Source organism: Corvus brachyrhynchos, unplaced genomic scaffold (genome assembly GCF_000691975.1).
Source record: "Corvus brachyrhynchos isolate BGI_N302 unplaced genomic scaffold, ASM69197v1 scaffold69, whole genome shotgun sequence".
Lineage (NCBI taxonomy): Eukaryota > Metazoa > Chordata > Aves > Passeriformes > Corvidae > Corvus > Corvus brachyrhynchos.
In genome coordinates, this window is record NW_008240228.1 from 2,304,946 (window position 1) to 2,328,068 (window position 23,123).

Genomic DNA, 23,123 nt, shown 5'->3' on the forward strand with positions numbered 1-23,123 from the left:
TGCTCCAGCTTTGCTGTCACTTATCCATCTGTAGGTCACTTCAGTCACTGCAGTGCACAAAACTTTTCCTTTGTATGCTGCGTGGCTTGACTTAGTCAGCTTTCCCAGAGATGAAGAGTAAGGCTTGAAGAACTAGTTAAGAAAACAATTAGAACTACACAATTGTTGTCATATAATGTGAAGAGTGGGGGGTTTTTGATGTCCAGGATTTTCTTTTGCCCTAATTGCCACTGAATTGTGAGGACCCTGTGAGAGCTCTCCACAATAAAAGTGGGTTTAGTAGGCCTTGTGTGACTTTTCAATAGCTTTGAAAGCATCCTCTGATCAATGCAGTTGTTAGAAGATCCTGGAGTGGATGCTTCCTTCCCCCCTCTACATTCCGCTCCTCCTACGTTCCCTTTACCACATACTCTCTCTTGTCTCACTTCCAAGAGTGGCTTGCAGTTAAGTTCTGGCCCTGTTGAAGTTGATGAGAATCGTGCTTTGTTGGAGCCAAGATTCAACTCAAATGGTTTTCTTACTCTGGTTCTTGTCTGGTTGCCATCTTGCTACTGTTGCTTCATACATAAAGCTAATGGGCTGACATTGCACCTCAAACTATGTCAAAGAGCAATTGTAAATTACTGGTATCAGTTGCATGTGAATTCTAGGCAGGCATAAAAGACTTCAGCACAATGTAAACCAAGCCATAGCTGGAAGTTGTCTGAAACAAAGACTTTCAAAAATAACTGTGCTGTCCTTGGCCACCCAAACTGCTCAGAGAAGTCTGGACTTTTTCTGTTGTTGTTTTTGCTTCCTGATGCTGCATAGTTATAATTTCCAGACATTGGAGCACTGAAAGGCAAAGGTGGGCAGTCAAAATAGCTCATTTCCATGTGTCTAAAACCTTTGATACAGTTGCCCACTGAATAAAAAGAGAGATTCATAGCTTTGAAGTGTAGCCACAAGAAGTGAATGAAACCAACAGTTTCTGACAGCGAAGTGCGAGCGGAAGCTTGAGATGTACAGAAAGCCTCTCTCTTCCACTTCATCAATTTCTAATGGGTTAATGCTTCCTCTAACCTTTCTATCAAAGCATGGGGTTCTGAGTCAGATGAAGGCAGGGGAGTTCAGAAGATCCCTTTGTCTCAAGCTTGGCCGACTGCTGCTTTTTTATTTGCTTAACCATTCTGCTGTGTTGGGATTGCTTCCTATAAAACTGAAACTGTGGTTGGTGCGGGCTAAGAAGGGCAGAGTTGTTGCAATGCCTCCCCTGGAGTCTGGGTCAGCACCCTTGTGTAAGTGCACACTGACAGGTGGGAATAAGCAAGGGTGGAGGAGTTTTTGTACAAGAAGGAACATGCCAGCGCTTCATTGTGAAAACTCTGGGTGATGGCTAATGGAAAGGAAGCCTAAACCTGTGAGACCACGCTTGCATTTAGGTGGATGGGGGTAGCTTTATAACGTGTATCCAATGGAAGACATTTTATCCATGATCCAGAGTGAAATTGCAGCTGGATTTCATCTGAGCCCCTGAAAGAAATGAAATGCAGTGGATTTAAAAGGGTGTTTCTGTTTGAGTTCAGCCTGTGGTTAAGGTCTCCAAAGAGCTGATGGCTTGAGTGAGAGGTCATAGACAAACAGCAAAGACAAGCTTCCTAATGAGCTGGCACATAGGAGAAATGATAGAGCAGAGGCAAAAGGAAGGCTCACTTTTCCAAGGCAGCTCCCTTTCTGGTGCCAAGCTCCGAAATAGCTGTCAGTGGTATGTTCCCAATGGGGAGCAGGAAAAGGCTGGAAAAGCAAGAATGAGTGTGGGGGTGGAGGTGGGGGGCTGGTTTGCAATACTAAATTGAGTGTCGTTCTCCTTTTCTTCTGCCACTTACAGGAGAGGATAAAAGTTGTTTTACTCACGAGGAGCAGGATGTCTTTATGCACACTCGGTGTTTGGGGAAGTGCCTTTGCTTTCCAGCTGTGCTGTGGATGGAGTGTAATCTTGGCAAGTGCAGCAGAGCCATCTCCAGCACGCATGAGTGGAACTATAATTGCCAGACTAGCCCCATTCAAGACCAGCAGATATGCATCTGCTTAAGTACCTCTTAGAATTAGTCAATAACCTTGCTGATGAGATCTAAGAGCCTTACACCTGCACAGCACAGAACATGGTATTGCTCTGGATGTACCAGTATGGAAAGGTCCTTAGGCATCCACATTACCTGTGAATGGGATTTAAATTAATAAAGGCCTGCATGCATTTGAAAGTCTGACACATAGTTGTGGGGTTGGGGGCTTAGTGCCAATGAATAATAAAAACTGATTGAAATGGAAAATATTATAGAACCAGAAATACCAGAAGGTGAATAAGAAATTGTTCCCCTTAATTTCACACTGTAAACATGTAATGAATGCTGTAGTCTCAAGTCACAAATACCCCCAAAAATGGGCAAATGCTCACAATGTCTGAGTATTGACACTCTTATGTGGTTGTGCAGTAAGAGCTTTGACTTCATTCCAAACTGCAGACAAGCAGGCAGGACCTAGTGGTGGATCCATAATGGGTATCCGAGGCTTGAGAAGCCTGCTGGGAAATTTCTTTTTTGAAAGCTGCAAATCAAAGGTCCTTAGCAATACATTTAAAAGCATTTTAGATTAAAAATTGCCCATGTGTCATCTTACGGCTTTAGTAGCGACTTCATTAGTCTTCAACTCTGCCTCATGTATAATCCCAGAAGGTTCTTTTGTAGTTGTTGGAAGAACAAGCAGCACATCAGTACGTTTTAATTCTTAGCACTCAGAGGTGCCAATACTTCACACGCTGCTAACACACCATTGGCAAACTGCCTTCCTACCTAAAATTCTCCTGCTGCTGGATTATGCTCCCGTGTGCTCACTGTTGGTTTTGAACTCTGTCTGCAAGGATATTTTGGCTGTTTTACGATAAACTTTCACTCAGCAGTCAAGTGCTGGGTAGCAGCAGGTCGTAAGGCAGTGTCAGATCGTTTGAGTCACAAGACCTGGACTACAAAGTGAAATACCACAGATATATACAATGTTCCAAGCAAATGTGAAATATTATTTCAAGCCATAATTTAGACAGTTGTATGGCTCTGGAAGCCAGAAGACTTTACTTTTGCTAGAGCTAAATGTCAAGTGCAAACCTAAACTTTGAAATGCTCTGTAGAGAGGAAGGGGATCTATAGCACATATATGCAGTAGTTTGGGTCTTCTGCTTTGAGCTCCGGTAGTTTTGACTTTGTATTCTCAGCTGCCGTCTGAAGACAGAGCTTCCATGGTATTTCTCAGCCAAAATCTGGTGAGATTGCTGATGTCATCTGAATGCTGGAGTTGATCGTTTTCAATTTAGTGTTTGCACATAAGGAAAAGGCTGCAAACCTTTTGCAGTGTCTTGTGTTCAGTTTGTAGACATGGCTTTATTAGGCTGTTGTAGTATGTTGTTTTTGTAAATGCTCCAGTTGAAAACAAGACTAATGCCATTAATGGAGAAGCAGGGGAAAACACATTTTGTACCAGTCTGTTGGAGCTGGAAGTAAAAGCAGCTGAATTTTCTTTAGCCATGAACTGTATGAATTCTTAGTGGATACCCTTACACTGCAAAAGGGATAAGTGATTGGCAGTAACTGAACAGTCCCTTTTGATTTCAAGCTTTGTTCTGTTTGATAATGCTGCATGCGTGTTTCAGTTAATGGTTTGTAGCTCCAGGGCAGCCTTATCTGACTGTCTAAAACAGAAAATTAATAAAACCAGCTGGCTGCCTCAGATAGTCTTGCCTGTGAAGCTGGAGAGCTGTGATGTGGCAGTCAATGATGAGACCTAAATGAACTTTTAACTCTGACATCTCTTGTGCCTTGCAGACCCCGATCGCATTATTGAGAAGGCTTCCCACTCCGGCATGATCAATCCCAGCCGCCAGTGGCAGACTCTGAAACACAGTGCAGGAGTTGCCCACTTTGAGTACCAAATCCGTGTGACCTGTGCAGAACATTACTACGGCTTTGGCTGCAACAAGTTCTGTCGACCGAGAGATGACTTCTTCACTCACCACACCTGTGACCAGAACGGCAACAAGACCTGCTTGGAAGGCTGGATGGGACCAGAGTGCAACAAAGGTTTGTGACCGATGCTCAACCTGCAAGGGACCAGTGGGATTGGGAGGGATTTGTAGGCATCGTATCCAGATTGCATTCAGTGGTCAGATTGTGTAGATAGGGGGGCTGAGGACTGATGGGACAGTGACCAGCTCTTTACACAGGGAGCTGGGGGCAGGAGAAGAGTGGTTTCTGCCTTGTGTTAAAGTCTTGGAGAGGTCTGCCGAGTGCTGGGCACTTAGCAGATGTTTTCATGCTCTGATTATCCGCATCTTTGCCCTTGGGAAGAAAACCCAGCCCACTAACTTCAATGGGAGTTCTGCTGCTGACTTCAAAAAGGATTTCCCCTTTGGTGCAGAACTTCAAGACAAGCAGGAAGGAGAGACTTGTTTTAAAGCTGACCTGGCAAGTGTAAAGCTTTGGTGTTTGAAAAGTCCCAGGCTTGTTTGTTCTACCCGAGATCATGTTCAACATGTTTATTAGGGAATGGTTACTACCTAGGTAATTGGGGAAGGAGAAAGCAGGACCTAGAACAGAATATCGGCCTGTCTTAATGACTGAGTTTACCTGCAATTTGAATTGTTGCTCATCTTGATATCCTATCTGTTCAGAGATACAGCCAGAACTAAATCCAGAGTAGTTACAAGTTGGTTTGAATTAGGTGTAGAGCCAGGGAGAGTGGCCCAGATCACCTGCAAAAGACAGAGAAAGGAAATCTGTAGACTTCGAGGCAAGATGGTTTCTCCCACATAAAAACAGCTCTTTGAACAGCACTAGGGACAATTCCTCTGCAAAGCCAGAGGAATAGATCTCCTATAGAAAAGAAAAGCTGATAGATTTTCTATCTTAGGGAGTCACCTACCTTGGTTTTCCTTCTGGTAGACTTGATGCGAGACACTTGTTAAAACCGAGGATTTGGCAGGATTACAATGCTGGTTGGAGATTAAAACATTCTCACGAGTGCGAAGGTGCTGGAAGCGGGCAGCGTGCTGATACTCTTCTTTTTTGTTGTTTCAACAGCTATTTGTCGTCAGGGATGTAGCCCCAAGCATGGTTCTTGCACAATTCCAGGAGACTGCAGGTAAATGCTTCCTATCCCTCCTTGCTTTCCCCCCAGCCCTCCCCAGGTAATTAAACGAGTGATGCTAAACACAGTAGGACTGGGGTGGGAGGGCGTTTTGGAAGTTGTGGTTTTGACCAAGACACATTTTTCATGCTGACTTGCCCAGAATAAGAGGGGAGCAGGCTTTTAATGCACTGATAATTTTAAGAAGCTTTTGGTTTGTGAAATGGTGGCACTGAGGGAGAGGGGGGTATGGGATAAATCGTATGAATGCTGCCTAATGAGCACTAACTAATTGTTTCTGTATAAATAGTGCAAATGTTTGGTGGGTGTGTTTTTTCCAACAGCCTGATTAATAGGCTTTTTCAATTCCAAGCTTGAAGTACAGTGTGGCTTTTCTCTCTTCTTCTCCCTTTCACTGTTTCCCCCTTCTTCCCTCCCACCCCCTGGTTTCTTCCATCAGTAGGCAAAAGTCAAGCATTCTTTAGAATGGGATTAGTTAAATCTCTGGGTTCCTTTCCCATTGTGAGCCTGGCTCCAAGTGCTGAGAGGTTAATGGCTGGGATGAAATCTTGTCAGTGGGCTCTGATGAATGCCAAATTTTGTTGCTGTGCTTTGAAGTCCCTTCTGTCCTGGCAAGGAGACAATGGAAAGCAGATTTTATCCATAACCCAACAATTAAATATTTGGAATGCCTTAAAATATGCAGCATATATTTACAGCACAGGGAAGTTTTGTCCCTTACTCTTAGAGGGGCAGTAGATATTAAGTGTGGATATTCTTTATCAACAGACAGGTTCTAAGTTGCTGCATGTAACCCTTTATCATTTCTGTTTACAACTGAGAGCTTCTGAGGTTACAAAATGTTGATATTGATCCTGTGTGGGAAGGGTTAAAAGTGGAGTTTGGGTATTCCTGAATAAGACTCAGAAGTCTGAAGGAATAGAAAGTAATTTTTCCGCCCGATGAGCGTGTTGGTGGATTCTCTGTTGCTGGGAACCTTTGCCTGAAGTGGACTGCTTGATGAGCTAGAGTTCCAACAGGAACTGAATCTGGAGTGTCTGACAGACTGTTCTATAAGAATTCAGCCTAAATAGCCATAGTGGCTCACTCATTTCCTCTACTTCTGTAATTCATGCTTCAAAACAAAAAAAAATTACCAAGGAACCTTCTGAAAGTGAGGTGGGAAATAACCTCTCATCCTCACAGAACCATGGCAAAGTGAAAGTCCAGCCACAGGATGGACTGCTGTCCTGTGATTTTAATGTTCAGCAGCACTGATATAAGCTGGTTAACCCCCAGAACACCAAATCTAAATCTTGTTTTAATTAAAAAAAAGCCTAACAAGCAGTAGGAAGTATCGGGGGGCCAGATGCTGAAAGGAGCATATCAGTCAGGACTACCAGTGATTTGTGCTTCTGTCATCAGAATAAACATGCCTTGTAGGGGTTGCTGTCTCCTAGTCAGAACAACAGGCTTTGTTTCCAGATTTTTTTCTTCCCTTTCTCTTTCTAAGTCTCTTGCCTCCCACTCACTGCCCAGACATGCACTAGTGCTCTTATTTACTTAAGGTGCAACTTTCCCACACTTGATTTGCATAGTCTTGAAACAATGCTGTCCTTCTGGTGCTTTCAGATAACTTCTGCTTGCCAAGTTAGACCACTATCTTTAAAGTGAACACAGAAACAAGATTTTATTTTCTTTTAAGTTTTGATGAGTCATATAGCCTGTATGCTACAAATGCAACAGGGTTTAAAAATAACATCCGAGCAGAAACTGCTCTGCGTTCTGGTACAACAGACAACTTGCAAATGTTCTTAAAATATCCTTTTCCCTTTCGCTGCCAGTCATTTTCTTCAATGCAGGCCAGCCAACTAAACCATTTTTACTCATGAATCACTATACAAGGAAAGTTAACTTTAAATTTCTCATGAGAAACTGCTGCGTACATATTATTAAACATGAGTTATTGCTGTGAATCTTTTTCTGGAACTGATATCTCACTCTTTTTTTCCTAAATGCCCATAGCCTTATCCAATTTTGTGTGTTATGTTTTGAAGCTGATGTTTGAAGTCGTACCTTTGGCTCTAAAGCTCATTAATTTTTTTTCCATGTGGTGTGGGGGTTTTTAAATTATTTTGCTTTCTTCACACTTGTTCTAAAGAAAACAAAACCCACCACCACTTTGATTTGACAGAAAGGAGTAAAATCCTTAATTTGGATACCTGCTTTTGCAGGTGAGGTCCCTTAGTTGGGCTTGTGTGCAAGCTCACAGGCAAGTTGCTTTAAATGCAATACAAATTAAAAGCATACGGTCCTAAATCTTGATCTTTGTGCATTCTCATTATATGCCCTATACAGAAGGATTTTCCAAGGATTTTCCAAGAGCCACTTGAGGGAGGTTGTTTTGCCTTATCTGGGTGTTTTTCTGTTCTTTGCACTGACTGGCTTTTTTTAATACACAAACTAATAAGAATTTCCCACTGACTTTGAAAAGGCTGCTATTGTAATAGCTGTTAAAGGAAAAGAGTTAATTAGGATGCAGTTTGTCACCTGAGATTTTTAGAAGGGAAGTTGGACTTACCACTGGCTGTGTGTGATTATCCATTGGATAGATCCTTCTGGCTTTTTCCCATGAGAAGAAATTGCCAGCAGAAGAATGGTGGGGGGTTTAACAAATAGAAAGCTTAGCTGACTTCTGTAGAGCTGAGGTTTGTTTTCATAATTTAGTGACAGCTTAGTGCATAATTGCTGCTGATCAATTACTCTCAGGACCTGTTAATGAAATACAGTACCTCAACAGAGCCTTGCTTTTCATTTTCAACTTGTTTTGCTTGTTTTTATCTATAGATCCACTTTAATTTGAAGGATCCGTGGTCTGTCTTGCTAGTGAGAACTAAATGAAAGCCAAAATAAGCTTTCCCTTAAGGGAGCTTTATTTTAAAAGAACATCTTCCTTTTAAGTAGAAAATTCAGGTAGCTCATTGATAATGACAGTAAAGAAATCAAATAGTGATAAATTCTTCTTCAGACATCAGTGTTTCTCAGAATTGGATATGATTTAGTTATTCCCTGAGAAGAGGTTATTAACATCAATCAAATTCAGAAACACACCGACAGCTGATCTTTGAACATGTGCAAAATCCTGATGTGCTGCTTTCTTCCATCCCTGACTGTGGCCCAGTCCATACTGGCTGTGTGTGCGTGTCTCTGTCCAGAATAAGGTTGGCTTTTGATAGAGCAGGGAACTCCTCATGTTTTGCTACTGCTTTGCCAAGGCCCAGAGTTGGTGGTTATGGTTTTGTTTGTCTTCCTGCAAACCCAGCATGGCTGAAACGCCTGGAACCTTGTATTCATGAGGATCTCTGGATAACTATTGTTTCCACAGACTTTTTCGTCCCCCCTTCAATTTATAAAGCACCCTGTCAAAGTCCAGAGATTGATTTGTAGTGCACACCCACCCTCTCTGCCACATTTATATGAGGCTCCAAAGGAGTATTATTGTGCTGAATGGCCTCATGCTGGTTTTCTCAGAACAGTTATTCTTTTGTCAGGAGGCCGGCTACAGAGACCTTGGCAAAACTACCAAAATGTTTGTTTACAAGAAACCATCAAACAATCCTTGAATAGCCTCTCCCCTCCCCTCATCCTGCCCTTCTGCCCCACTTCCCCAGCCTTTCTTCAAGCTTTGGAGTTGCACACTCATATCTACACACAGCAATTACGATGGGGTTTGGTTTGTTTCCCTGTTCTGATTTTTTTTTTCCTTTTTTTCACCCTTTAACTGAAGGTGTCAGTATGGATGGCAAGGCCACTACTGTGATCAGTGCATTCCGCACCCGGGATGTGTCCATGGCACTTGCATTGAACCATGGCAGTGCCTCTGTGAAACCAACTGGGGTGGTCAGCTCTGTGACAAAGGTATGCTAATCCCAGAGGGCCATGTAACACTTAAATGTCAGCGCTGGCAGACTTTGCACTGAGGGAGTGCACACGGGGCTGAGTGAGCTCCTGAAACGTGCTGGGAGCGTGCTGGCCCTCAGCTGCTTGGCCTTGTCCCCACTGCTGTTCTGGCATGGTCAGCATCTGTCCTTAGCTTGTCCCTGTCCTGTCCCACTCCTGTGTGGGGATGCATTCTGTAAAGGCTCTGGGATAACAGAACAAAGCACGTGGTGATGTTCCTGTTGCTTTCCAGCCATGGCTTTAACACTCCTCCCCTCTTGCAGATCTGAACTACTGTGGAACCCACCCACCCTGTTTGAATGGTGGTACCTGCAGCAACACTGGCCCTGACAAATACCAATGTTCCTGCCCTGAGGGCTACTCAGGACAGAACTGTGAAATTGGTAAGTTGGATGCAGCTGCTGAGCTGCCACCTGACAGTTCATTTGTGCCAGCTTTTGGTGGCTGGTTTTGGATGCACTTTATGAGATTGAGGAAAACTCCATTTCTAGTGTATCCAGTCAGGGCTGGGTACAAAGATCTAGCCTTTCCTGTTCATGCTTCATCATGAACATTTAGTGTCTCTGAAATCAGCCTTCTGCTCACTGGGGAGGTCACTCCAAGCCCCCCTGTCTGGCTGTGGCTCCAGCAGGTGCCAGTCAGTGTGCTGATGAGGTTAGCATGGAAGGAGACCTCCTGTGAGCCAGGAAATTCCTGGTTCTTGCAGGAGCACAGTGCAGCAAGATGGTGTGTCCAGAACAGAAGCATGTGGAGGGAGCAGGGGTGGCTCTGGTGGCATTGCTGTAGCTGCTGCCATGATGTCCTTCTGTCCCTGTGCAGCGGAGCACGCCTGCCTGTCTGACCCTTGTCACAACGGGGGAAGCTGCCTCGAGACATCCACGGGATTTGAATGTGTGTGTGCTCCTGGCTGGGCTGGACCAACTTGCACTGACAGTGAGTCCTTTTCAGTGTTTATTAAAAATGTGCCAGTTTGCTGGTTTTGATCAGTCTTTCTAATCCCTCATAAACTTACAGGGCAGACTACTTAACCTTTCCCAGCCTGAGCATTGGTTTCTGGCAGCCATTTATACCCCTGTGTACTCTCTTCCCCTCTGCTTTTACCAAGGTTTTTGTCAACTACCAGGGGAGGGAATAGCCAAAATCATCTTGAAAGAAGCAGAGTGCTGAATTTTTGTAGCATTCTGGCATGTTATTTAAAATGCTTTTTAGACGGACTTGCTGGATCAAAATATGACTTCCACTTACAAAAAGGCCACAGCGGTAAAATTTTCCCCTATGCTTTGAACCCATTTGTCACACTGCTCTAATTTTTAAAGGAGGCTTTTGCTGAAATCAGAGATGACCTAGAAATTCCAAGTAGAAGTCCTGTTGCCTTTCTGCTCCTCAGGGAAAACCCTGGGTAGCAACAATCCATTATCAAACTTGTCAGTTACTGCCATTGCCAGTCTGGGAGCGGAGCTAAGTCTTTCCTTACTCTGCATTACAGATATTGATGATTGTTCTCCAAATCCCTGTGGTCATGGGGGAACTTGCCAAGATCTAGTTGATGGATTTAAGTGTATTTGCCCACCTCAGTGGACTGGCAAAACGTGCCAGCTAGGTAAGAACTGCTTTCTCTTCATCCAGTGTTGTTCCAGAGCCAGGAAAGATAAATGCAAAAGGGATCATGGTCCTGCATTAGTCATGGTCATGTTTCTGGAGCGTGTGGATGTATTGTGGCACATTGAAGACATTCAGTGTCTGTTTGCAGGACTGGGGTCTAGGACAGTGACTAAGAGTAGTGTGGCTTCCATCACCTTGCTTTTGCGAGCTGGCACTTGAAGGAAATAGTTAACCAGAGACATCTCTCAAACCAGAACTGCCCTGAAGTGGGGAAGGGTGCATGTTGTGCCTCCCAGTCCCACCCCCACATGTGTTTCTCCCTTTACCCTGTGAGAAAGTTGCTGTATCTCTTCAACCATGTCAACTCCTCCAGACCCAGGAGTTCACAGCTGGGTTCCAAAATGTGGATGATCTCAGGGAGAATGAGCTGGCTGCATTCTTTACACAACACACTCATCCCAATGAACAGGCTGCAGCATTCCTCCCTCAGAATGCTCAGCCGAGATGTGTGTGTGGGGGCAAGTTGCTCCTAATGAGTGGCTGGGTAATTGTGAAATAATTAGCGTAGCCTGTACGTTCTAATTGCAGAGAAACTGAAAGAGCTTGAGAGGCTGATGTATGATTGACTTTTATTCTTTCAAGTCACGCTAATCCCTGTTGTCCACTGCAAGTTCCTCTTAGCTCTGTAGGAACTTCTGGGGGCGTGGGCTTCTCCCCTCCCCGCTGAATGTTCCTCTTGGTTTTCCAGATGCGAATGAATGTGAGGGCAAGCCCTGTGTCAATGCCAACTCCTGCAGGAACCTGATCGGCAGCTACTACTGTGACTGCATTACTGGCTGGTCTGGCCACAACTGTGATATAAGTAAGTGTCCATACCCTTGGGTTTGTTAAAGGCCAGTTCTATGGGCATGTGTGTGTGTGCCACTGAGTTCTAAGCTCAGATTTAAACACTGGGCAGAGCCCCAGCAGCTGATGTTTTTAGAAAGGGAGTAGTTAGTAAGGAATGAAAATATACAATTTTATCAAAGTCATTAGCCTGTACCATAGCTATATTCTGATAAAGGGACTAAAACAATGATGTGAAGTTTTACTGCCTCTCCTAGAAGAATCGTGAAAGGTTTCCCACCCATTATAATAACCTTATCTCAAGGAAGGCATGCAGGAAACTTGACAAAAGGTTTATCTAGCTGCAGTTGTAGAGAGAACTGAACTCTCTATCTAGTGTAAATACATTTTTGCCTTCTAACCATGCTAATTTTGTTGCAGATATTAACGACTGTCGTGGACAATGTCAGAATGGAGGATCCTGTCGGGTAAGCCATTCTTGTTTTGCTTTGGTTTCCCCACGACTTGCAGCAGTAAGTGAAACATTTGAGTCTAAGCACAAATAGTTTGGAAAATAGCAATTAGCTGGTATAAATTGTCATTTCTTTAAGTTGGGGGGAGGGCCTATGTCATGCCACAGCACGTCGAGATATGTCTGTAGAACAGTAAGGGCAAAAGAATATAACTTCAATAAATGACTCATTTTCACTGTCAGTCTCACCAGTGAATGGGCTGGTGGTTGTGCAAACTACTTACTGGAAATGCAGGCACTTGCCTTCAACCTGTGGATTGATGTATCCTGCCTGGAAAATTAGGAGTGTAAGCTGGGACTGGGTCTCTGTGTGTGTGTTTTTTCCCCTCTAAATATTTTTGCCTTGTTTGGACACAGTAATATGATTTTTCTTTTTTAACTTTTTTAAACTCTTTTTTTCTTAATAAGAATGTATTGAGGGAGGAAAACCCTTAACTCTAAACTTTTTTTTGTTCTTTCCCAGGACTTGGTTAATGGTTATCGGTGTATCTGTCCACCTGGCTATGCAGGAGATCACTGTGAGAAAGACATCAATGAATGTGCAAGTAACCCCTGCATGAATGGGGGTCATTGCCAGGATGAAATCAATGGATTCCAATGTCTGTGTCCTGCTGGTTTCTCAGGAAACCTCTGTCAGGTAAGAAGCCTGGGTGAAAGGCAGGCCCTCAGCCAGTGCCGTTTGTTCCGACGCTCCGGATCTGAGCACGGAATGCCTTGCATCCAGTGAAGCATAGTATAAAGTTGTACTCGATATCGCTGTCAGTCTGCCAAGAAAGTGCTTGATTAATATATATTGGGGGGGGAAAGAAACCAACAAACCCCTGACAGGCTGCAGAGGATTCTCTTTGTTAAGCAGACTGCAGGGTTTGCACGTCAGGCTTTGTGGAGCTCTAACTATTTACTCTGGCAATTTAATATCAAGAGTTGTCTGCTGAAATAGTGGCAAGTCCGACTAAACTCTGTGTGCTATGAATGATTCTTTGAGACAGCAGATAAAAAGGTCAGATTCCACAATGTCAGCATGGTGAGGGAAGGCCGTGATAAACCTCTTTCACTCAGCTTTCCCTCACTCCCTTTCCTCCCCCTTCCTATTTCCCTTCCCTCTCTGTGCACTACTTACAGCTGGACATAGATTATTGTGAGCCAAATCCATGCCAGAACGGTGCCCAGTGCTTCAATCTTGCCATGGACTATTTCTGTAACTGCCCTGAGGATTACGAAGGGAAGAACTGCTCCCACCTGAAGGATCACTGCCGCACCACTCCTTGCGAAGGTTTGTGTTGCCTTGCGGGTCAATGGGAATGTCTGGCAGTGGCTCCTGCCCCTCCCCTCGCTGGAGCCCTAATGCAGCTCCTGCAAGGGAGTCACTTGAGTAGCTCTGATCTAAAGAGGCTGAATTTTGCCCTCTGCCTTAGTTCTCTCTTTATGTGAAAAGATGAGTGATATTTGTAAGCATCAGCTATTGAAAGACAGTTTTATGTCAATGTGGACAGAAAGCACAGGTAGCAAACAGCCTGATGCATTTATTCCAGGCCATGGATGTGGTCCAGCAATCATCAGATAAGATGCTGTGGTTATTTTATGCACAGTTGGCAGAGTCCTATTATTTTAAAGCAGCAAACATATTTCCAGTCATATGTTCATGGTTTCACTCGATGATCTTAAAGGTCTTTTCCAACCAAAATGATTCTATGGCACGAGTGTCTTCTAAACATCCATGGCTGGAAGTGAAAATGTTGTTCTTAAGGAATCAGGTCACATGGGCAATTCTCATGCTGGTCTCTGCTTTTCTGCAGTAATTGACAGTTGCACCGTGGCAGTGGCTTCCAACAGCACACCCGAGGGGGTTCGCTACATCTCTTCCAATGTCTGTGGTCCTCACGGGAAGTGCAAGAGCCAAGCGGGTGGGAAATTCACCTGTGAATGCAACAAAGGATTCACTGGCACCTACTGTCATGAGAGTAAGAGCAAAAAACAGAATGTATTTTACTGTCCCCCACTCTTACGGGAAAAAGGTTCCATCCTTCCCTCCCAAACCCCTTTAAGGTTTCTTCATTGAAACTCAGTGAACCTTGGAACTGCTGTAAGTTTTCATATCCCTCATGGGCGAGGCAGAGTGGAATTTGCTAGGCCTTGGGGGAAGTTCATAGTAATGAACCCTGTGGCCTTGAATCGTATGTTTTTAAAAACCTTATGTATACAAGGTCTGAGGGAGTTAATAGTAGGTTTTAACGTGGATCTTAAGGACTCCTGATATTTTTTCTGGTTTTAATAGTGACAGGTTCATCACCTTACACAGTTTTTTACCCTTTTTTCATCTTGCTTATAACCATTCCTCTCCAAAGGGTATTAGAAATGGAAGTAGCACCAAACAGTCTGTAATAAGATGATGACTCCTAGTAGCTGTACTTTTAGTTTGATTTTTTTCCCCTCTTTTTTTAATCCTCTTTTCTCTTCCCAACTGTTGCAGATATCAATGACTGTGAGAGCAACCCCTGTAAAAATGGTGGCACTTGCATTGATGGCATCAACTCCTACAAATGTATTTGTAGCGATGGATGGGAAGGAACGTATTGTGAAACGAGTAAGTTATTCATCCTTCAGCACACAGAAAGATCTCTTGGGAGAACACTGGCTGGCACTGTCTTTAAGATTACAGTGACCAGTGTCAACAAACTCTGCTTCAAAGGCCATGGAGGACCAGGTACTTCCACCGAGTCCCAAGCTTTTGTATTGGAACTAAAGCCAAATTACAAAATTGGACTGGAATTAGAACCTGGCTCTCTCACTGTTCAGTTTCCTGCTCTATCCTTTGGATAACTTCCAGGAAGAAACCCCTTGCATTAGTAGATGCCACTTTAGGAATGGCTGTCTGCATGTCACACTTGTATTTTGTCAGTCTCGGGAGCAGAAGAGCACTCTGCTCCCTTCCCCTGACTAACAGGGCAGTTTATGTAATAGGCCTTTTCACTGCTTGTTTCTGAAACAAGATTACAAACAAAATGAAAACAAACTGGAGGAATGTGGTGAAACAGTCTTCATCTCTGCGACAGTGCCTAAAGCTTTAAAATACTGACTTAAGCATTTAATCCACGATTGAAACACAGGCCAAAATTGGGGATGGGTTATGCTCCTTTCAAGCACTGTATTTGTCAATTCTGTAAACACCACTGAGCCTGTTTTCTCTCCTTAACATATCCAGATATTAATGACTGCAGTAAAAACCCTTGCCACAATGGAGGAACTTGCCGAGACTTGGTCAACGACTTCTTCTGTGAATGTAAAAATGGGTGGAAAGGAAAAACTTGCCACTCCCGTAAGTTCAGCATTTCCAAAACATAACAGGCATGCTCTGATAGGCTGCTTGAACTTGTTGCCATAAGAGAGCACCAGTATTAAGGATAGTGTGGGTTTTCCACAGGTGACAGCCAGTGTGATGAGGCGACGTGCAACAACGGGGGGACATGCTATGACGAGGGGGACACTTTCAAGTGCATGTGTCCTGCGGGATGGGAAGGAGCCACTTGTAACATAGGTAAATACCCTGCATAATCGCCAGGAAGCAGATGCAGCGCTGCAGCTCTGACCTCAGCTGTTCCTCTTGGCTCAGACTTGAGGGCTTTCTAACCACTGAGCGGCAAACATTGTTTGTGTTACAGCGAGGAACAGCAGCTGCCTGCCAAACCCCTGTCACAACGGTGGTACCTGTGTAGTCAGCGGGGACTCTTTCACTTGTGTCTGCAAGGAGGGCTGGGAAGGACCTACATGTACCCAGAGTAAGTCAGCTCTGCTTGAACTCTTCCAGAGTGTTGCATGATGAGAACATGAGCTCATCCTGTCGCCCTTGGAGTCAAGATTGAAACCAGAAGGGAAAGCTTGTTTGATGTAGGCTTTAGCATCACCTGAATCTTTGTTTTTAATGACTTTATGTGATAGAGCCTTGACCTGGGCATGAGAAAGTTGCAAATGAGCTAAGTGGAGACAGATGTTGTCTTGTTTTCTCCTGCATTCTTTTTCTACAAGCAGCTCTGTCTGCTTCCACTTTTTTCCCCCGTTAGATTCTTTACAAGGATCTCTTCCTGTGTACATGTGTTCCACAATGTAGTTAACAAATTTTGTGGTACAAGCCTGGAATCAATTTAGTAGAGAATTTCAGCATATTTTTGTAAAAGTTGAGCTAAGTGTATCTTGGGCATTCGGGGAAGTTTGATCATTCTTTACTGCCAGTAGAGCTGTATTAGCCAAAGTCTGCATGTTTAATTCTGTCTGTCTTTGCTTTGCAGACACAAACGACTGCAGTCCTCATCCTTGGTAAGTTTGCTATGTTTATCCTTTGATTTTTTTTGTTGTTGTTTTAGAATTCTGGGTTCCTTTTATCGGTAGCAGTTTTTAATGTCTGTAATAATGCCTTTTCTCTGCAGTTACAACAGTGGCACTTGTGTGGATGGAGAGAACTGGTACCGCTGTGAGTGTGCTCCAGGCTTCGCCGGGCCCGACTGCAGGATCAGTAAGTGTTCGATGGCTCTCTGCCTCAGTTCTTGTCTTGCTTGGATCTTGTTGGAAGACAATCATCTTAATTGAGTTAAGTGGTAGATCAGATGAGTGATAGATGTCTTGTGTCATCTCTATCCTTACCTGGATCCGTAGCAGATTTGGAGAGGGCAGGAATCACACTGCAAATGAAAGAAATTTAAAGTCATTCAGCTGGAGCTGAAACCTCTTGGTTCAGCTGAGTGGGCAAAATACTCTTTGGGACTGTCTTCTGCTGGAGTTAGCTCTGCACAGTCTTCCATGTGTTTGTGTGGCCCAGGCTTCTGCTTGAGATGAAAGTGTGCCAGCCAAAAACCTTGTCAGTTAATAAGCCACCTCCAAGCCCTGAGGTGATGTATGCGCTTCCCTGTAATTTAGTAATAATTACAGGTAGGAGGACACTTTTTTTAATAACAGCCATAGCATAGAAGTCTCGCAGCAGCAATAGAGCTGGGAAGGGTTTAACATTGACATCAGTTGAAGAATCTAGTGGGGGACAAAACTGGAACACATCAGAGGAGAGGAAGTGTGTCTGTGTAGGAAGGAATGTGTCCTTGCCCTGGAAAGCTCAAGTAGCCACAGGGGTCAGGTTTTGATCTTTGTTAGTGCCACACAGCAGAAACGTCAAAGGACTTTTCTGAGGTTATACTGGTGCTGCAAGCAGGAATCTATGTCCCAGGAGACACTAGAAGATGAACATAAAGCTCCAGTAGGCAATTCTATCCTATGTTTGCCTTTTTCCTGACAAAACAAAAGGATACTATGGAGTAACTATTCTATTTCCTCTCCTTCCCATCATAGATATCAACGAATGCCAGTCCTCGCCCTGTGCCTTTGGAGCCACCTGTGTAGATGAAATTAACGGGTACCGTTGCATTTGCCCCCCGGGTCGCAGTGGTCCAGGATGCCAAGAAGGTATTCCAGATGCCAGAGCTGCTCCTAGCACTTGCAGCAAGAGCTGTATAATTGCATGTTGATGGGTTTGTGGTTGTATGGGATTGGTTTTGGGGTGTATTATCTGTTGTTTTTTAAAGCAAGTGTCTTTATTGAAGAAGCAAACTTAGTGGGAAGTTTAGATGAACTTAGAAAAGGGGTTTTTTCCTATTTTAAGCTTATAATTCTGTTCAATCTCTCTTCAGTTACAGGAAGGCCTTGCATTACCAGTGTTCGGGTAATGCCAGATGGGACTAAGTGGGATGACGACTGCAATACCTGTCAGTGTCTGAATGGAAAAGTCACCTGTTCTAAGGTACAGCTGTGCTGTGCTGTGGGTTACACCATTTTCTGTCCTCTAACCAGTGGGTTCTTACCAGTATTTATTCTCTCCTAGGTTTGGTGTGGCCCTCGGCCTTGTGTCCTGCATGGCAAAGGCCCCAGCGAGTGCCCTGCTGGCCACACCTGTGTCCCTGTGCGGGATGACCACTGCTTCACCCACCCGTGTGCTGCCGTGGGGGAATGCTGGCCCCCCAACCAGCAGCCTGTGAGGACCAAATGCAACTCGGATTCCTACTACCAGGACAACTGTGCCAACATCACCTTCACCTTTAACAAAGAGATGATGGCCCCAGTAAGTAGCAGCAGCTCACTGGGCTGTGGCACACATAGACTCACTTCCCAGAGCATAGAATGATGTTCCACGTAGGGAAAAGTGCAGTAAAAGCTGACACTGCCTTATTATCAAAGAAAACAAAAAGCAGAGGAGGATTAATACAGCCTTGCAGCCTAAATCCTTTTGTGACTAGAGAAGAACAAAAGCTAGGTTGGAGGAAATTCCACCTCCTTTTCCCTTGAGAACTCTTACTTCAGGGCAAGAAAAAAAAAATCCCGAACAAATCTTATATCTGTGTGTTCGTGTGCATATGTATTTTACAAAGCCAACATCTTTTTTGTATCCTCCAGGGCCTTACCACAGAACATGTTTGCAGTGAATTGAGGAATCTGAATATTCTGAAGAATGTTTCTGTTGAATATTCCATCTATATTACCTGTGAACCTTCCCACTTGGCAAATAATGAAATCCATGTTGCTATTGTAAGTAGTCCTGGAATATTTTTAAATATGTCTTAGTAGTTAATTGCTTGGATATGTGTGCAACATGTGGATTTCATCAAAATCTTAATTCCTGGCTTGTCAGCACTTCTTGTGGTTTAGTTTCCATCCTGATTCCCTTTAAGAAAAGGAAAGGAATTCTGGTTACATGTGCGTGCGTACCTGAAAGCTGCCATCTGGGGGCAGCTGTAATAGGGGGAGTAAAACATTCCTCTGTTACATTCTTGCTTTTTTGGAGGTTTTGGTCTTTTTAAGGATGAGGACAAAAATTCTGAGTTCTTAGTTTCTGCCCATAGCAGGCCTTTTTGCTTTGTTTCTGTTTTGTCATCTGTTAAAAGTAGCAAGAGCCTTCGCTGCCGGTGAAGGTTTATAAATAGCAGGTTCCCCCGTGCATCTGATGTGGTGCTTGGTGTTAATTGCGTGCCTTCTCCTGCAGTCTGCAGAAGATACTGGGGAAGATGAAAACCCGATTAAAGACATCACGGATAAGATCATCGACCTTGTCAGTAAGCGCGATGGGAACAACACCCTCATCGCTGCCGTTGCCGAAGTCAGGGTGCAGCGGCGGCCGACCAAGAACAAAACAGGTGAGCTGCTCCTTGGCCCCAGACTCCTGTACCTTGCCCTGACTGGAACACCCCTTCCAAGGGGCAGGGGCTTTCCTCTCTTCGGAGACTTGTAGCAAGTTTGGAATCTCTGCTTCTTGGCCCTGTTCATCAGGAACAATGGGGAGGCTTTGCACCAAGGTATTTTTATTTCTAAAAACCCTAAAAAAACTTTGCAAAAGTTCTCTAAACCTGTGGCCTGACCTGGCAAAAGGGCTGCTACCCTTCCGTGCTCCTCATGGAGAAATAAGTGAAGAAACAAAGTGTAAAAACTGAGGTTTGTTTTCTCTGTAGACATCCTGAAGTGTCCCCTGTGGTTTGCAGCAGGACTAACTCTCTCCTCTCTCTTCCAGATTTCCTTGTGCCCTTGCTGAGCTCAGTCCTAACAGTAGCCTGGATCTGTTGCCTGGTCACTGTGTTTTACTGGTGCATCCAAAAGCGCCGAAAGCAGAGCAGCCACACCCACACAGCCTCTGACGACAACACCACCAACAACGTAAGGGAGCAGCTGAATCAGATCAAAAACCCCATTGAGAAACACGGAGCAAATACTGTCCCCATTAAAGACTATGAAAACAAAAACTCTAAAATCGCCAAAATAAGGACACACAACTCCGAGGTGGAGGAGGACGACATGGACAAGCACCAGCAGAAGGCCCGATTTGCCAAGCAGCCAGCCTACACTTTGGTAGACAGAGATGAAAAGCCCCCCAACAGCACCCCTACAAAACACCCAAACTGGACAAATAAACAGGACAACAGAGACTTGGAAAGTGCACAAAGCCTAAATCGGATGGAGTACATCGTATAGCAGACGGTGGGGTGCTGCCATGCAGGGCCTTTGAGTATCATTATAAAGGCACTCAAGAGCTTGTAGTTCTTAAACTGTTGTGTAATATTTGAGTCTAAGGCTATTATTTACTTAGAATCCCTGTGTTAATTTAAGTTTGGACAAGCTGGCTTACACTGGCAATGATAGTTGCTGTGGTTGGCTGGAATACCAAGTGCTGCATTTCACATCTATGCAAAACTAGTCAAAAGTGCCCTCCTGTAAATTCAGCTGCAGCTGATCCATCACGGAGACGTTCCATAAGGTATTACATAGCCTTATTACTCTTCCTTAGTGTTCATTTTTTTTCTGCCAGATGTTCCGATTTATACAGTTTCTTTAGAATAATACATTTTATTTATATTTATTGAATTTGAGTTTTTTGTATATTGGTTTTATGGTGACGTACAACTAGTTCTGTATTTGAAAGTGCCTTTGCAGCTCGGAACCACAGCAACTATCAAAAATAAGTTTATTATTTATTTTTTTATTGTATTTTTGTTGGGGGTGGGTGGGGGGAACTTGTCAGCAGTTGCTGGTAAATGAAGAATTTAAAGAGGAAAATGTGTCAAAAATAGAAGTTTGTATAGATATGTAAATAATTCTTTTTTTATTAATCACTGTGTATATTTGATTTATTAACTTAATAATCATAAGCCTTAAAATATCATTCCTTTTTATTTATATGTATGTGTTTAGAGTTGAAGGTTTTTGATAGCATTGTAAGCTCGTGGCTTCTCTATTTTGAATTTATTTTCTTGTTACATGTTGCCTATATGCCAAAACTAAGGTGTTCTAAAATAGTTTATTTTTAATAGGATGGGCTTTCATGCCTTGATGCTGGTTTTTGTACAATGTCAAACGTTTGAAACACCTTCCATAGTATCACTTTAAGACTATTTGTAAGTACTGACTGAGGCAGTTTAGAGAATTAGACTAGAAAATTTTTTTTGCTGCTTTAGACTTGAAAACCGAGTGAAAGGCAGATAATCTGCTAAGAAGCAGTTTAAGGGAACAAAACTGAGCTATTACTTTATGTAGATGAAATGTGAGTGGTTGCATGTAATTCAAAATATCAAATTAGCGTGTGAAGTTGGAAACACAGCAATCTTATTTTGTAAATTCTAATTATTTTCTTCTCACCATGAATATGTAATACTGAACCACTTGTAGATTTGACTTTTTTTGTAATCTACTGCATTTAGGGAGTATTCTAATAAGCTAGTTGTTGAATACTTGAACAGTAGAATGTCCAGTAAGATCACTGTGTAGGTTTGCCATAGATTACACTGCCCGCCTTAACAAGTGAGGAAATCAAAGTGCTATTACGATGTTTAAGATCAAAAGGCTTATAAACATAGTCATCTCGGTGGTTAACCATTGAGATCATGAAGATACCTTGTATTGTGATATTAGTGTTATATGAAAATGCATCTTTGATGTGTTGTTCCTGGCAATAAATCTTGAAAAGTAATATTTATTAAATTTTTTGTATGAAAACATAAAAGAGCGTGGAGATTATTGAGCTTGGAGGTGCTCCCGGCCAGTCAGTTGTGCAAAAGCAGGGGCTGGGGCTGCTGGAGTTTTTTGTTAGATGATTACATGTTCCCCTCTGGCTCCGAATGGCGTTGAGGAGGTTGGAAAGCAGCATGTCCCTTGTTCTCACTGCCTCTTGGCCAATGTCCCTCGGTGTTCTCCTGAGAGAGGATGGTGTGGCTGCACTTGTGCAATGAGTTTACCCTGCACGGGCCAATGAGCTGCCCCCAGATAGGAACCAAATCTAAGTAGCTAGGCAAGATCCAAAGTGCTGACCTGGATGGGAAGGGATCCATAGATGATGCTGATTTCTAGTGGGCAAAAAAGCGCTTTGTAAAGCAGAAAATAAACTCTGAAAGTATTCAACACAATGGCTTCGAATGCTGAACTAATGCTGCCCCTCCCACCTGTGTGCAGGGGGTTGCTGGCTCAGGGGCTGCTCTGGTTTTACCATGTTCTGATGAAGCTGCAAAGTTGTTCTGGTAAAGGGCTACTGCAAAGCTGAAGGAACAATTAAACGTGTAACAAGTTCATTGAAAAATAGTTAAACCAGCCTGCTGCAAGGTTAGGCCTTCCCATCTGTATTTGTTTGTAGTAAATAAACAGATATTTTATATACAGATTGCTGCGATATGAATAATGTTGGGGTTTTAGGAATTCTCCTTTTGGTTTTTTCCTCTTAAGGAATTTTCCCCCATACGTGGTGCTAGGAGACAATAACTGCATACTTAAGAGAGACAAAAGATCTGGCCACAGCTCGGGGACGGGTCCAGATGGCTACTCTCTTTTTCCTGGGGTTCCTTGTGGAGGGCAGAGATGCCACGAGATTTGGACTGGGGAAAAGGAGTTGGGTGGAGGCCCTAGCTCCACTTGTTCTCTCAGCGTTCGGAGGGGAGAGAAGCTGTGGTCACTGTGGGGAGAATTCATCACCACTGCAGGGTTCTGCCTTCTGCTGCCTTTCTTCTACCATGAATGGAGCTTGCTCCCTGGAGTGGCCATTTCATTGGGACCTTATTTAACACTACCTCACTAAAAGAGGGACTTTTCACTGTCTGTTCGGGTGCCTCAGGGGAAAAACCCCAGGATCCCGAGCCTGCTTTTCCCTAACCTGCTGGGATCTGGGCCACAGCTGCCCCACCCCCACCATTCCTTTGCCACTGCTCTGAGTCTTTGCTACACTGTAGCTCCTCACTCCCAGCCTGCCAAGACATCCCTAGATTCCCGCTACAGCTGTGGAGTTTGATACATCCCTTCTACCACCCAGGATTTTCTGCTCATTCCTGCCCTTCCAGTTTGCTGCTCCCAAGGGTCCTGCTGGGGCACCGGGATCGGCTGCCCCTGGGCGTTTGCGAAGCTTTTCTTCCATCCCTTCCCGGCTCCATCTAGTCTGCCATCACTGTGTGCTCCCCGAGCTCGCGCCACAGCGCCCCCTGCAGGCGCGGGGAACCATCGCAGCCGCCCTGCCCGGCCGGGAGCCCCCAGCGCCCCTGCCGGCTGTGGGGGG

The 23,123-nt window shown here is 44.0% G+C and overlaps 1 protein-coding gene across 1 annotated transcript in view; it reads left to right on the forward strand.

The window, feature by feature from the left end:
• JAG1 (jagged 1) overlaps window positions 1-21,590 on the forward strand; it is a gene marked incomplete at its 5' end in the record, with an annotated part of 34,688 nt that extends 13,098 nt beyond the window's left edge. The window contains 23 exons of the mRNA XM_017745220.1: window positions 3,852-4,106; window positions 5,106-5,166; window positions 8,939-9,069; window positions 9,375-9,494; window positions 9,931-10,044; window positions 10,598-10,711; window positions 11,462-11,575; window positions 11,980-12,026; window positions 12,534-12,707; window positions 13,193-13,343; window positions 13,867-14,031; window positions 14,541-14,654; window positions 15,273-15,386; window positions 15,492-15,605; window positions 15,730-15,846; window positions 16,354-16,381; window positions 16,492-16,577; window positions 17,402-17,515; window positions 17,740-17,849; window positions 17,931-18,167; window positions 18,500-18,631; window positions 19,086-19,236; window positions 19,608-21,590. Of these exons, the coding sequence (XP_017600709.1) occupies window positions 3,852-4,106; window positions 5,106-5,166; window positions 8,939-9,069; window positions 9,375-9,494; window positions 9,931-10,044; window positions 10,598-10,711; window positions 11,462-11,575; window positions 11,980-12,026; window positions 12,534-12,707; window positions 13,193-13,343; window positions 13,867-14,031; window positions 14,541-14,654; window positions 15,273-15,386; window positions 15,492-15,605; window positions 15,730-15,846; window positions 16,354-16,381; window positions 16,492-16,577; window positions 17,402-17,515; window positions 17,740-17,849; window positions 17,931-18,167; window positions 18,500-18,631; window positions 19,086-19,236; window positions 19,608-20,065 (3,221 nt within the window). The remainder of the gene's footprint in view (window positions 1-3,851; window positions 4,107-5,105; window positions 5,167-8,938; window positions 9,070-9,374; window positions 9,495-9,930; window positions 10,045-10,597; window positions 10,712-11,461; window positions 11,576-11,979; window positions 12,027-12,533; window positions 12,708-13,192; window positions 13,344-13,866; window positions 14,032-14,540; window positions 14,655-15,272; window positions 15,387-15,491; window positions 15,606-15,729; window positions 15,847-16,353; window positions 16,382-16,491; window positions 16,578-17,401; window positions 17,516-17,739; window positions 17,850-17,930; window positions 18,168-18,499; window positions 18,632-19,085; window positions 19,237-19,607) is intronic.
• Between the last annotated feature and the right edge of the window lie 1,533 nt (window positions 21,591-23,123).